The following is a 12,374-nucleotide window of genomic DNA, read 5'->3' as shown; positions in this document are numbered from 1 at the left end:
ATAATAATAATAATAATTAAAAAAAAATATGTTTCCTTGACAAGAGATGACTTTAGGAAATTACACTAGTTTTCCACTTAGAATCCTTTTTGTTACAGCATTTTGGGTGAAATACAAAAACTTGGATGTACAGATGTGTTTCAACTTTTGTTTCCTTTTCGGTATTGTTCAGGGTGGTATAATGTCAGTTCAGGGCACCTGCCTAATCAACTTGTTTTGATACCTACCAGGGGAATTTTTTCTTCAGTTCATTCTTCTCCATTTGATTGTCACCTTTAGTTCAAATTGTTTGCCTTCTTTAAGACTGTCCACGGTTCTTCAGTTTTCTCTAGATGTTTTGGTGGTTCCCTCATGCAGGGTGGTAATGGCTCTTCCCTGCAGATGAATGCTGTATGATCTATGCTCAGAAGGGCCCAACCTGCTTTGTAACCAATTGCCTACAAAAAGAAGAAATTCACTTGCACATCCAAGTGCTTATTTCTTCACTATATTCAGTCAATTCCATTACTCATTTAGACTTCACAATAACATAGTACACTATATCAAGTATATGCTATGGTATGGAGTAAAAACACATTTTTGCTTTATTTGTACAGGTCAGTCGAACATACTGCTGTGGAACCTACAGAGCAGGTCCGATGAGGCAGATCAGTCTTGTTGGAGCAGTAGATGAAGAAGTTGGAGACTATTTCCCAGAATTTCTTGATATGTTGGAAGAATCTCCATTTCTTCGTGTAAGAATTAACTTTATTGCATATGAGAACCTGTAACGTATTATTAATCACAGAATGGTTAAGCATAATAATGAATACATGAGTCTGCCTACTACAGGACCGGGGAACTTTCCTCAGCCTGAGGCATTCCATAATGGGGCTTCTTTTGTGGGGAGGGGGTCACATGACAGTGGTGGTCATGGCCGGGGGTGAAATGATGTGGTTCCTATCTTTTGTACAGTAGGCTTCATTCCGTGTATCAAAATTCAGAGTTGTTTTACCCCCACAAATCCAACTAAGCAAGAGATGTTACCACAGCCCAATAACACATTCTAACCAGGCAAGATCGTTTGAGGAGGACTCAAAGCAGAGCTGGTGAAGGTGTGTCTTGCATTCAGCCCCCACGCCTGAGGTTTCCCACTCCACCCCACTGTTTTCACATGACTGAGTGGAATATATATGACATATTTTGTGTATATATCCATGTAGTATAATCCTGGTTTTATAAACACATCTCTCTCTCTCTGTGTGTAGGTTTCTTTTCAATAAGGAAGCTGTACCTCTGTTCAGTAGCATTTTGTCTTGCTGACCACCTGATTTGGATTTCTTTTGCTTTATACAGATGACTTTACCTTGGGGTACTCTTTCTAGCCTCAGACTTCAATGCAGGTCACAAAGTGATGATGGCCCCATAATGTGGGTAAGACCAGGAGAACAGATGATCCCAACAGCTGATATGCCAAAGTCACCATTCAAACGGCGGAGGTAATACTCCTTAAATTTATTTTACAGGAAAGTTTTAATGCTTGCCGTACAGTTGAGTTCACAAAACTCTTTACTGATTCTGATCTCTCAGCTGATCATATAATTAGTACCAGCTTTTCCCATACTGAAATTTAACTATGCAGTGCAGAATGTAGTCATGTTCTTTTCTCTTAGTCACCTCAGTGCCATGTATTCTTAACTCCTGCAGGCAGGGACTTGCCTCTTGTTTGGTAAAATGCCATGTATACTGATGGTGCCATTGTTTTGAAGATCAAACTGTATACATTGCAGAGTATGTGGAGCTTTTAAAAACCTTTTCTTCCTCCAGGAAATGGGTAGCAGTATATTCCAGCTTAAGCACCTAAGTACAAATTATGACATGTAATGTCCCTTAATAGCAATACAGCTGGACACACCAGCATAATATTTGTGTAGAGGTAGAGCATTACAATTCTATATCTTATTAAATGGTCGACTTTTTAAAGTGCCACCATATTAATGACTTTCTAAGCTTCTTTGGGTACTGTTAAATTGAAATATTATTAGAGGCATTTGGCTATGTTCACTGACCCCTGACCTTGCTGCACTTAAGTGTGAGGTTTGATTGGGGCTTGTAAGTGTCTTCACTTGAACACATTTTAGAAGTCTTCCTGTAATCAGGATTCCATTTTATATTTGAGTTATTAAAATCTTGAAGTGCTACAGAGGTTATGCAGAGCCCTTGATTTAAAAAATATCAGTGAGATTTGTTGCTATCATTTGCTTTTATTCCAGGTAAAACTGTAAAGCTGTAGCTAAATCTCTGAATATCACATGACTGCCTCTATAGTAGAGCTGGGGAAGCTTTTTTGTTTTAAGATGTCAATATCCCCACTGCATAGTTCTAACAGCCTTCTTTCTCTTCTCCCCACTTCATAGATCAATGAATGAAATAAAAAACCTCCAGTATCTACCTCGGACCAGTGAACCCCGTGAAGTTCTCTTTGAAGACAGAACAAGAGCCCATGCTGATCATGTTGGGCAAGGATTTGACTGGCAGAGTACAGCTGCTGTTGGAGTGTTGAAAGCTGTACAGTTTGGTGAATGGTAAGTCTGGTGTAGCAAGTCAGAATATGCTTGGAATTGAGCAGATCATTCAGAAAGCTGTCTAGTATGCTGCACTAGAATATTCAGGAAAACAGAACATTTAAAAACCAACAAACCAATATTTGTCAGGAATATTTCATTTGTACTAAGCAAATTGCTATAGACCAGGGGCTCTCCAGTCTTGTCATAATAAACTACCCTGAGTTAAACTTTGAACCACCATAGAAACAAAGTGAAACTGAGTTTTTGTTTTCTGTGGACCTCTGGGGAAAATGGAGAATTCCCAGTCTACCCAGAGCCCTGCTGATCATAGAAGAAGAAGAAGAAGAGTTTGGATTTGATATCCCGCTTTTCACTCCCCTTCAGGAGTCTCAAAGCGGCTAACATTCTCCTTTCCCTTCCTCCCCCACAACAAACACTCTGTGAGTTGAGTGGGGCTGAGAGACTTCAAAGAAGTGTGGCTGGCCCAAGGCCACCCAGCAGCTGCATGTGGAGGAGCGGAGACGGGAACTCGGTTCCCCAGATTACGAGTCTATCGCTCTTAACCACTACACCACACTGGCTCTCTACCATACCATAGCTTAGTTCGTTATAGAATTAGGGGGATTTGGGGGATTAGTGGGTCCCTGACACAGTTATACATTTAGATGGAGCAGGTCTAAATCACTGAGCCTTGCCGATCAGAAGGTTGGTGGTTTGAATCCATGCAATTGGGTGAGCTCCTGTTGCTCTTTCCCAGCTTCTGCCAACCTAGCAATTCAAAAGCATACCAGTGCAAGTAGATAAATAGGTACCACTGTGGCAGGAAATTAAATGGCGTTTCCGTGTGCTCTGGCACTCATCACGGTGTCCCGTTGCACCAGAAGTGGTTTAGTCATGCTGATAGCATGACCCAGAAAGCTGTCTGTGGACAAACGCTGGTTCCCTTGGCCTGAAGTGAGATGAGCGCCACACCCCGTAGTCACCTTTGATTGAACTTAACATCCAGGGGTCCTTTACTTTATCTTTACCATACATTTAGAATACAAATGGGCCCCACATATAATTCTCAAGATGTCTACTAGCACATTCTCACTGGAAAAGTCTTCATTTTTCTAGGAGTGACCAGCCTCGTATAACCAAAGATGTAGTTTGTTTTCATGCTGAGGATTTCACAGATGTAGTTCAGAGGCTTCAGTTGGATCTACATGAACCTCCAGTGTCGCAGGTAGTCAGCTCATTTGTTGAAATGTATACTTTGCATGTTGCTTCAAAGCATGATGTTAGTTGCCTATCCCCCCTTACTGCTTGTATTTTCCCTGTGAAATCACATTTCCAGAATATAGTATACAGATCTGGAAAACAAACATGCCCTTTTTTAACCAGATAATGTTACGTTTTGACAAACATTTGATTGGATTGCAAGTGGAAGCACCTTAGATTGTAGTTCATTCCCCTGCCACAAGCAAGATCATACAGTTACCAGAGCCACATTGACCAGAGTGTGTTGAACAGTATTGGGGACATTGCCTCAACAGTGCCTCATACCAGTGCTTCATAGACATACCTTACCATTACATGCGGCCTTTCTTTCCACATGAAATTCCCACATATGAAATGCATATTCAGGCATTTGTTCCAAAATTTCTGTTCCACAACACTGGCCAAACCTGCACTGTCATCTGGATTTTGCAGAAGTGATGATACTGGATTCCTTTCCCTTAAGTGCAGTTTAAACTTCTGTTAAAGGTTCTACCCTGTTAGTGGACAGACATACTTTGTGTGTGTATGTCCTTGGTTCCTGCAGGTTTTCACTGACTGTAGTGAGACATTGTGGGAATAGAACTATATGAATTTGCCCAAGCCTTAAGACTGGTATCAGAGGTCCTGCACTAGCAAAAATGCAATTGGTGGTTACTAGGGGCAGGGTCTTCTCACTCGTGGCACCATAGTTGTCATAACTCACGCAGGAGAGAATTCTACAAGTTCACTCTCTCCCCCACTTTTATATTTTGAATACTTTAAAATTATCTAAGGTACCTTAAAATTGGTTTTAATATTGTTGCATTTTTATAATTTGATTTTGTCTGTATGTGTGTTCTCTTCAAAGTAAAGCACTTTGAAAAATAATTTTGAAAAGTGGGGTACAGTTTTTAAATAGTGTTGAGAACAGAAAACCCTTGAGCTAATCAAGAAGTTGTTTTGATCAGTCAAGTAAGATTATTTGTGGGAAGTTTGCATTTCCTTTTGTTTCACAGCTTCCCTGTGATGTGGCTGTCGCAAACTTATGAGTTGGAACTTTTAACAGTTCACTATTTGCTTGAACCTAGTATAAAGTATAGATATATTAGCCATGATCAAATGCTGCATGTTTCTGAGTAGCTTTTCTCTGACAGTCATGGGGATTTCACTGTTTGCTTTTGCTACCTGAGTATGTAAGCACATCTTTTAAGTTGCACCAAATGTTGTACTTGGCTCAGTAGTTTAGCAGCAGCAGCTCCCATTCCAGACTGTTGGTATTTGTGCCATTTTGAGACTTTCCCTTTTTATTGTGGCTAATAAATAACTAAAGGCTGGAGGGCAGAATATGTGCACTGCACACTAAATGCCCACTTTGGGCCTGGCATCTGGTTTACCTCTAACTTCTTTTCTCCTTCAGTGTGTTCAATGGGTCGATGAAGCTAAGCTAAACCAAATGAGGCGAGAAGGGATTCGCTATGCTAGAATCCAGCTATGTGACAATGACATATACTTCATCCCTAGAAATGTCATTCATCAGTTCAAGACGGTGTCAGCTGTCTGCAGCTTAGCTTGGCATATAAGACTCAAACAATACCATCCTTCAGGGGAGAATTCTCAAAGTACAGAAAGCATTTCAAATATGGACACTAGCATCTGTGATGAGACTAAATCAGAAGGTGAAGATCAATGTGTGCTTGTGAAAAAGGAGTCTGAAGAAGTAGGAACAGAAGTACAGACAGCAACAGTGGCGTCACCATCATTGTTTTCATCTCTGTCGTGACTTGTTCTGCAACAAGATAAGCTGGCTCAGCCCCTTCCAGTTTTTAAACTAGAATCCGATCAGCAACACAAGCCACAGGATGGTCATATGTGCTCTCTTGTGTGATATGTACATAATCATATACATTTTTAAACGGCTTTTTAAAATTTTGATGTGAAGTTATAGTTTTATAACTGGGTTATGTTTTATTGGAGAAATCTTGCCTATAATTCTATAAAGAAAGGTGACATTCCAAAATGTCAAGCGTATCTTTTTACACAGATTATGCAAAGTTAGAGTTGTATTTTACTTCCTTAGTACAGCATGTAGTAGTGGACTACATTTTTCTTTGTCATTCAACATCTCCACAAATGTTTTCCCCCTCCTTCAGGAACATTAAGTATTTAACATTTAGTAAATCTGATATCCCTCCGTCTATTTTATCTTTAGTTTTCAGCATAAAAGTGTTGGTTTCTGTGGAGGAGTCACAAAGTGACTCTCCCATTTGATTAGTGGCTTGAATGAAAGAGAAAGCACAGCACTTTTAATGATCAGTGACATTTGTGAGAGAGAGACTTTGAAAGCCTAGAGAAAGCTCAAGTTACCAGCAGTGTAGATTAATCCTAATTGCTTATCAGCACCTTCACAAAGAAGCTGATATCTGAGATTAGTTGCAGAGTGTGATCTTGTTGAATTGTAATACCTGATGTAACACTTCCCATACCTCTGCTTTTAATGTTTGTGGGAATATTACTTTTTATATCTTCCCTGACTGCAAAATGTAATACTAGTGTCAAATGAAAGTAACTGTTGGCAGTCTCCCTGAGGAAATTGCCATCTTAGAGCACTTTAAGGCTTTACAATATTCTAACCAACTTGGTGGCTTGTTCAATTCACAGCAAGCACCTGAGGTGGAAACCATATGTTCCTTTTCATTGATGCACTTAATCCAGTAGAGTAGGCTTCACAGTATAAATTGGTTGCCTTTATTCTCAAGAATTCTATATTGCTGTTTCACAGGAAATCTCATGTGTACTGCTATTTCCACATGTAACTCTTGGGTACCCTAGTGCTACGTTGAAAGGTTAAATGACACTCACTAGTATGTTCAGTAACGTTAGCAAGATTGTTTAGCACTCATACAATATTTCCCAATGTTAACTATAGTCAACTTTCATTCATTATTTGTATGCTGAATTACATTTATTTCTGGTACTAGAAGAGATGGGCCCTTCACATGTAGGATATAACCTTTGTTAAGGTGTAATCATAGTTGTTAATAAACAACTCCGTACTTGTGGGGTAGGAGAGAGATCTGCAGCACTACATCAATGCAAGTAAGAAAGCAGCTGTGTTTATTTCAACACACCTTTATCAATCCTTTTGAAAAGACCTGCAAATATTAATCTTTTTCTAATAGCAATTACTTTGTGCAATATTATTTTGTGTAGATTATATGCATATTAAAACAGAGGACAGTTTTAAACCAATAGCAAAATGATCAGAAAATATTGCAGTGATTTAGATAGAACTTGTATTACTCCTGATATATACATGTATATGTATTGTCTTCGGTGCAGACTGAAGACAAATAGAAAATATTTCAACTTAAAATGAATTTTCAGATTGGAGTGGTGATGAATTGTTAAGTAATCTGTGTAAATAAGGTGTTAGGATGAAAACCTTTTTACAAAAGGTAATTTTTTAAATGCAGGAGTGTAGCTTTTAACAAAATTCTACATTGACCAATACTGGTTCAGATGATAACCCCTGTGTACTCTGGCTTTTTCCACTTTTTTACTCTTGTCCAGAAGAATTTTCATAAGCTTTAATAGGCTCTGCAAAGTAAAATTCTTCACAGGCAATACAAGTTTCAGTGCATGATTTATATTTAACCAAGTCCATCTTTATTTTTGCATTTCTCTTCCATCCATTTTACTAGTCTTCCAAGCACTGATTTCCCTTTACCCATGCATTGCACATAGCTATATCAACAAATATAACACTGGTCTTTACAACTTAGCATGAAAACAGCACTGTGTATAATCACTCAGGAACTGGAATTAAAAAAAAAAAGTTCTTACAGTTGAAGGGAAAACTGTTATCTCTTTGTCCCCAAATAAAATTTTGACAGAATTTAAACAAACAAATTCTAACAATGTGTACTCACAGAAACACCATTCCCACGTAACAAAAAATAATTAATACATGGACAAACTTCTGTGACCCTTTCTAAGCTTCTAGATTGTATTCTGCCCTCTATGCAGCCAGGAGAATTTCTGCTAAGTTTGCTTTTTGTTTTTAAAAAATATGAGTTTAGCATCCTATGCTAACCAGGAATGCCAACATACAGCTATGCCTAGTTGTTGAACAGTGGTAGCTGGTTCACACATGCTGATAAAAGAGGAAAGTGAAACTAAATGCCAGTGAAGTCTTTCTCCTGGACATCAGGGAGGTTAAAGTGCATGAGTCTAACTTCTGCATAGGCTTTTTCCAGTACATGCACTTTGTGCATTATGCACTTACAAGCATTACGTGTGAAAGTGGCTTAAGTGGTAGTTTAGGACCAGACAGAATTAAAATGGAAACGTAAGGTGGAATTCAATGTCACATGCACTATTGCAAATGTTCTGTCTGAGCAAGCTATTTAGCTTGTCAGACAGAATGACTCCACTTATCTTCCCTATGTCCTGTTCTAGGGGTATTCCAGATCTCTGAGCCAATTTGGGTGGGCATGGGAGGGAAGTCCTGTTGCGCAAGCAGAAGTCTGATGAGACTTGTCAGGTGAATCCCACCTAGAGTAGACCCATTAAAATTAATGGGGTTAACTTAGTTATGTTCATGAATTTCAGTGGGTCTACTCAGAGTAAAAGTTATTTCAATACCATTCATAAAAAGTTTTTTGTACACATTAAATTATAGCAGTGGGCATAAAGTACAACAGAAGGTTGCTTTCAAATGGATTTATACCCTGCAAAAGGAATATGGATCAATCTTTCATGGCCTCTTATGTCTCTCTGCACCCAATGGAGATGGAGAATCTTGGAATGATGTTCTGTGCTTTTCCAGTTCAATATGTTAGTGTTGAATTATGCTGTGTTGTATGTAGTAGCATTTTGAATATATTTCAGACATTTAAAGATAATTCTTTCTGTCATGTTCACTTATCTTAATTTCATTTTAACTATATTGGTTTGGATTGAGAATTAATGCTCCACTGGGTTCTTCTTGTGCTGGAGGAAGCAGGGTAGAGGGGGGGCAGGGAGGTGATTTACACCAATGCCATCTTCCTACTGTAGCCCCCTGAAAATTTTCTCTGGAAGACAGGGAGACCCTCTGGAACAATGTGGGAGGTGGTGAAGGAAAAAATGCCCTTCTTCCTCCAGTGCTCTTTATTCTAGTTTCCTTCAGCTGTCAGAGGAACAAGTCTGGATCCAACCCATTATCTTTTACAAAAATACTTTTCAAAATGGTTCAGAAGCACAAATTGTCATTACTTCTAAATTCTAGGGTCAAGTACCAAAGAGTTCTGTTCACACACTGAGACTTTGTTGATTTCGCTGCTGAAGCTTTGGACTATATTCTAGATAGTCTCCAATTTCTGGGGGAATGAGGGGCTGCAGTGGGAGAACAGGCTGCTCCACACAGTGCATGTATGGCCCTCAGGATCTCTGCCTTGGTCTCCCTTTTTTAAATAAGAGACATGCCATGTAGGATTAGCATGGTGATAAATTTACCTGATTTGGGCAAAGGAAGGCTAGTTTAAACATTTGCAATAAGAACAATGATGACTACTACGAACCTGAAAAATAGGAGTGACAGATGACTGAGTTCATATTATCCAAATAACTCTTTATTTGGTGAACATATAACCTTTAGCTCTCAGAGAAATAAGGTATTTTTAGAAGTGAACTTGCAGGAAGATACTGGGAAAAGTAACATCTTGCATTGTTCAGAAATTTCTGATGCCAACTTGATTATTGAATGCCAAGATGTGCAAATAAAATTCGCTTAACAAGAAATGCAATGTTATAAACTATAGAGCTATGTTTTACTTGGAGTAGGCCCACTGAAATTAATGAACATAACAGTAATTTCTAAGGTCTACTCTTGAGTAAAACTTAGTTACAAAGTGGAAAAGGAGTTCAAAGGCAGAATTATCTTTAGATTTATTTATTACAGGTAATTTTCCAGCTGGGAAGACTTTTCTCTGTCCAATTTCTATAACTGAAAACCAGTTATTCTTTGATATATATTGTCTCAAAACTGTAAAGAATCTGCTATCTACTAGCAGTTTCACAAATACGGTTCTTGTCTAAAGTTTCTGAATCCATGTTGAATAAATATCCCACTGTTCTTTAAGGACCAAAGAACAACATTAATTTGTGTTCAGTGAATGGTTGTACTGGGCCACTGATCCATTTAGCAAAGCAGCAAAAGTAAGATTAAGAAATAAGTGGAATAGGCATTTCACACCCCACCCCAAATATTTATGAGCAAAAATATATTTTGTAAATAACTGACATGTTCTCTTCCATGAAGATGGAACATGTGCAGGGTTCTTTATATTTAAGGGACACTTACATTTATCAGACAGATTTTCCCAAACAGTAAAAGGGCTCTTGTTTTGTTGGTAGTTTTCCTACATGTGAGGATGTAGCTGCTTGTCAAGAGATGGGAGAGTTCATTTACTGCTAAGAGCCTATGGATGGACATAAATGTTTTCTCATGCTGCCATTCACATGCTTGACTATATTATGAGCAGTAAGCTCTTTTCACCTGGGGCACAATCTAGCCAAGGTTAAGCACTTTTAAGTTCCTTTGATTTTTTTTTTTTAATTGGGAGATAAGCTGGACTTTCCATTGGAATCTGTGAAACTAAATGTGTTTAATGTTGGCAGGATTGCACTCTCAATTCTTTTATAAATGCTGAGTATTTATAGCCATATTGGTTGTGTTTGAAGGTTGCTATGAGTGGGGTTGCTTCAGTTCCTGAAAGCTTTGTACTGTAGATAAATTTTATGTTGGTCCAATAAACAACTTTCCAATAATGTTATGGCCTTCCATTGATATACATAATAGTTTTAGGACCCAACAGCACATGTAGTTGAGAAGGGGCTTCTCTTAATATAGCACTTTCAATTCTGTCTAAGCAAATACTTATCTTTACATGTTGTATAAAATAGATTTGTGTAGTGTTTTGTGATTAAATTCAGTTTTGATTGGCAGCCAAGATATTTTTCTGTGGTTTTAATATATCTAAGGTCTTTGCATATAGAGGATATGTACAATTGTCTGGAAGACTGTTTTTTCTTTTTCTTTTTTGGCTTTGTGTGGCCTTAGTATATTTATTGACATTTAGCAAGTGTTTTAAAGAGGTTTTTATAATAGTGTAAACTGATGGGAAAATTTTAAGCCTCTCTGTGAATAATCCTCTAACGCAGTGCATTTCTTTTAGTAGCTGACTGTACAAGCGTATCAAACTGTTAAAGTTATTTCTTTGTAAAACAAACAAATAGTACAATGGAATGCATAGATTTTCCCCCTGTAAAGTATTTTTTTAATAAACAGAAGTCTGATTTGTCCTTAATGAAAACTGCTGTTTGGCAGAAAGACTGTTAGAATATTGGGCCAGGGGCAGGGATGGACTTTGATAATCTTTTGTAATATGGTGCCTTGTGTGAGCCCAAAATTTGGTGTCCCCAAGTGAATCTTCTCAGCTGCAGATCTGCTCAATTTTTCTCCCCTTGGCTCAGCGCCCTGTGCAGGGGAACCTAAAACTGGTGCTGACAGGGTGGAATAAACCATTATACTTTAGAACTTATTACTGGCTGCAAATTAGTCCTGAACTAGATTGTTCCACTGACAGTCATATTGGAAACAAGCAATATGGGAGGGTAGGGTAAATACAGCTGAATCTTTCTGTGATGAGATGTAGGTACATTTGACACATTCAATTTTTTTATATAAATCTGAAGAGCACAATGTTTGCTTTTCAATGTGGCTTTTTTTTGGGGGGGGGAAGGAATATAATGGTCATCACAACCTTGCAATCTTCCTATACTGTATACATTTAAAGCGCAAGAGATAATGCAGTAGTTAAAGTGTCTCTACCCTTTACGCTTCCCGCTTACTACAGGGGAAATCATGACCTGTGCTATCTACACCTGCCAGTGGAGGAATGGAACTGTCCACCTGCCTCAACACTGCTAAAGAGGTGAACTTTCCAGATTACCTGTGTGCAACCCTTAAGCCGAAAGCAGTGCCAGGAACAGCATTGAGGAGCCTATATGGAACGTATAGAGCAGGGGTCTGCAACCCGCGGCTCCGGAGCCGCATGTGGCTCTTTTACACCTTTGCCGCAGCTCCGGGGTGGATACTAGCGAGGGGAGGAGGCGCATTGTGCACCCCGACACTCCCCACTGTGGCGGGCGCTGTACTGGCTGTGATGTCACATGGGGGCGGTGCGTGCGTTAGTCATGCACCATCCCGACGTCACCTTCCCGGTTTTGTGGCTCCCAGTTTTTTTTTCTTCGGAAACGGGTCCAAGTGGCTCTTTTTGTCTTAAAGGTTGCAGACCCCTGGTATAGAGCTACTGTAGGGATTGGTTTAAAAAAATCTCACGTAGTCTGATCAACTGCATTGGTCAGGCGCTTATAACAGCTGTGCTTGCATGATCTTCAGAGTCCTATTTGCCAAAACGGAGATTTGTCAGAGGTGCAGCACTGGGTTAGATACGAAGTAGTCATGTAAATGCTTACAGGATGGGCTGCTTAGGGCTGTGGAACTAAGAGCCATGTGCCTATGACGCAGATATTTTCCCCGGCCGC

General features: G+C 39.1%; 1 protein-coding gene across 1 annotated transcript in view; it reads left to right on the top strand.

Annotated features, from left to right (window-relative positions):
- RSBN1 (round spermatid basic protein 1) overlaps positions 1-10,777 on the top strand; it is a 31,735-nt gene extending 20,958 nt beyond the window's left edge. Inside the window, exons 3-7 of the mRNA XM_082228440.1 lie at positions 597-734; positions 1,336-1,478; positions 2,397-2,564; positions 3,663-3,771; positions 5,203-10,777. Of these exons, the coding sequence (XP_082084566.1) occupies positions 597-734; positions 1,336-1,478; positions 2,397-2,564; positions 3,663-3,771; positions 5,203-5,565 (921 nt within the window). The 3' untranslated portion in view covers positions 5,566-10,777. The remainder of the gene's footprint in view (positions 1-596; positions 735-1,335; positions 1,479-2,396; positions 2,565-3,662; positions 3,772-5,202) is intronic.
- Positions 10,778-12,374: the final 1,597 nt, after the last annotated feature.

This window comes from Podarcis vaucheri (assembly GCF_965113315.1).
Source record: "Podarcis vaucheri genome assembly, chromosome: 6".
Classification (NCBI taxonomy): Eukaryota; Metazoa; Chordata; class Lepidosauria; order Squamata; family Lacertidae; genus Podarcis; species Podarcis vaucheri.
This window is presented reverse-complemented; position numbering and strand designations above follow the sequence as displayed.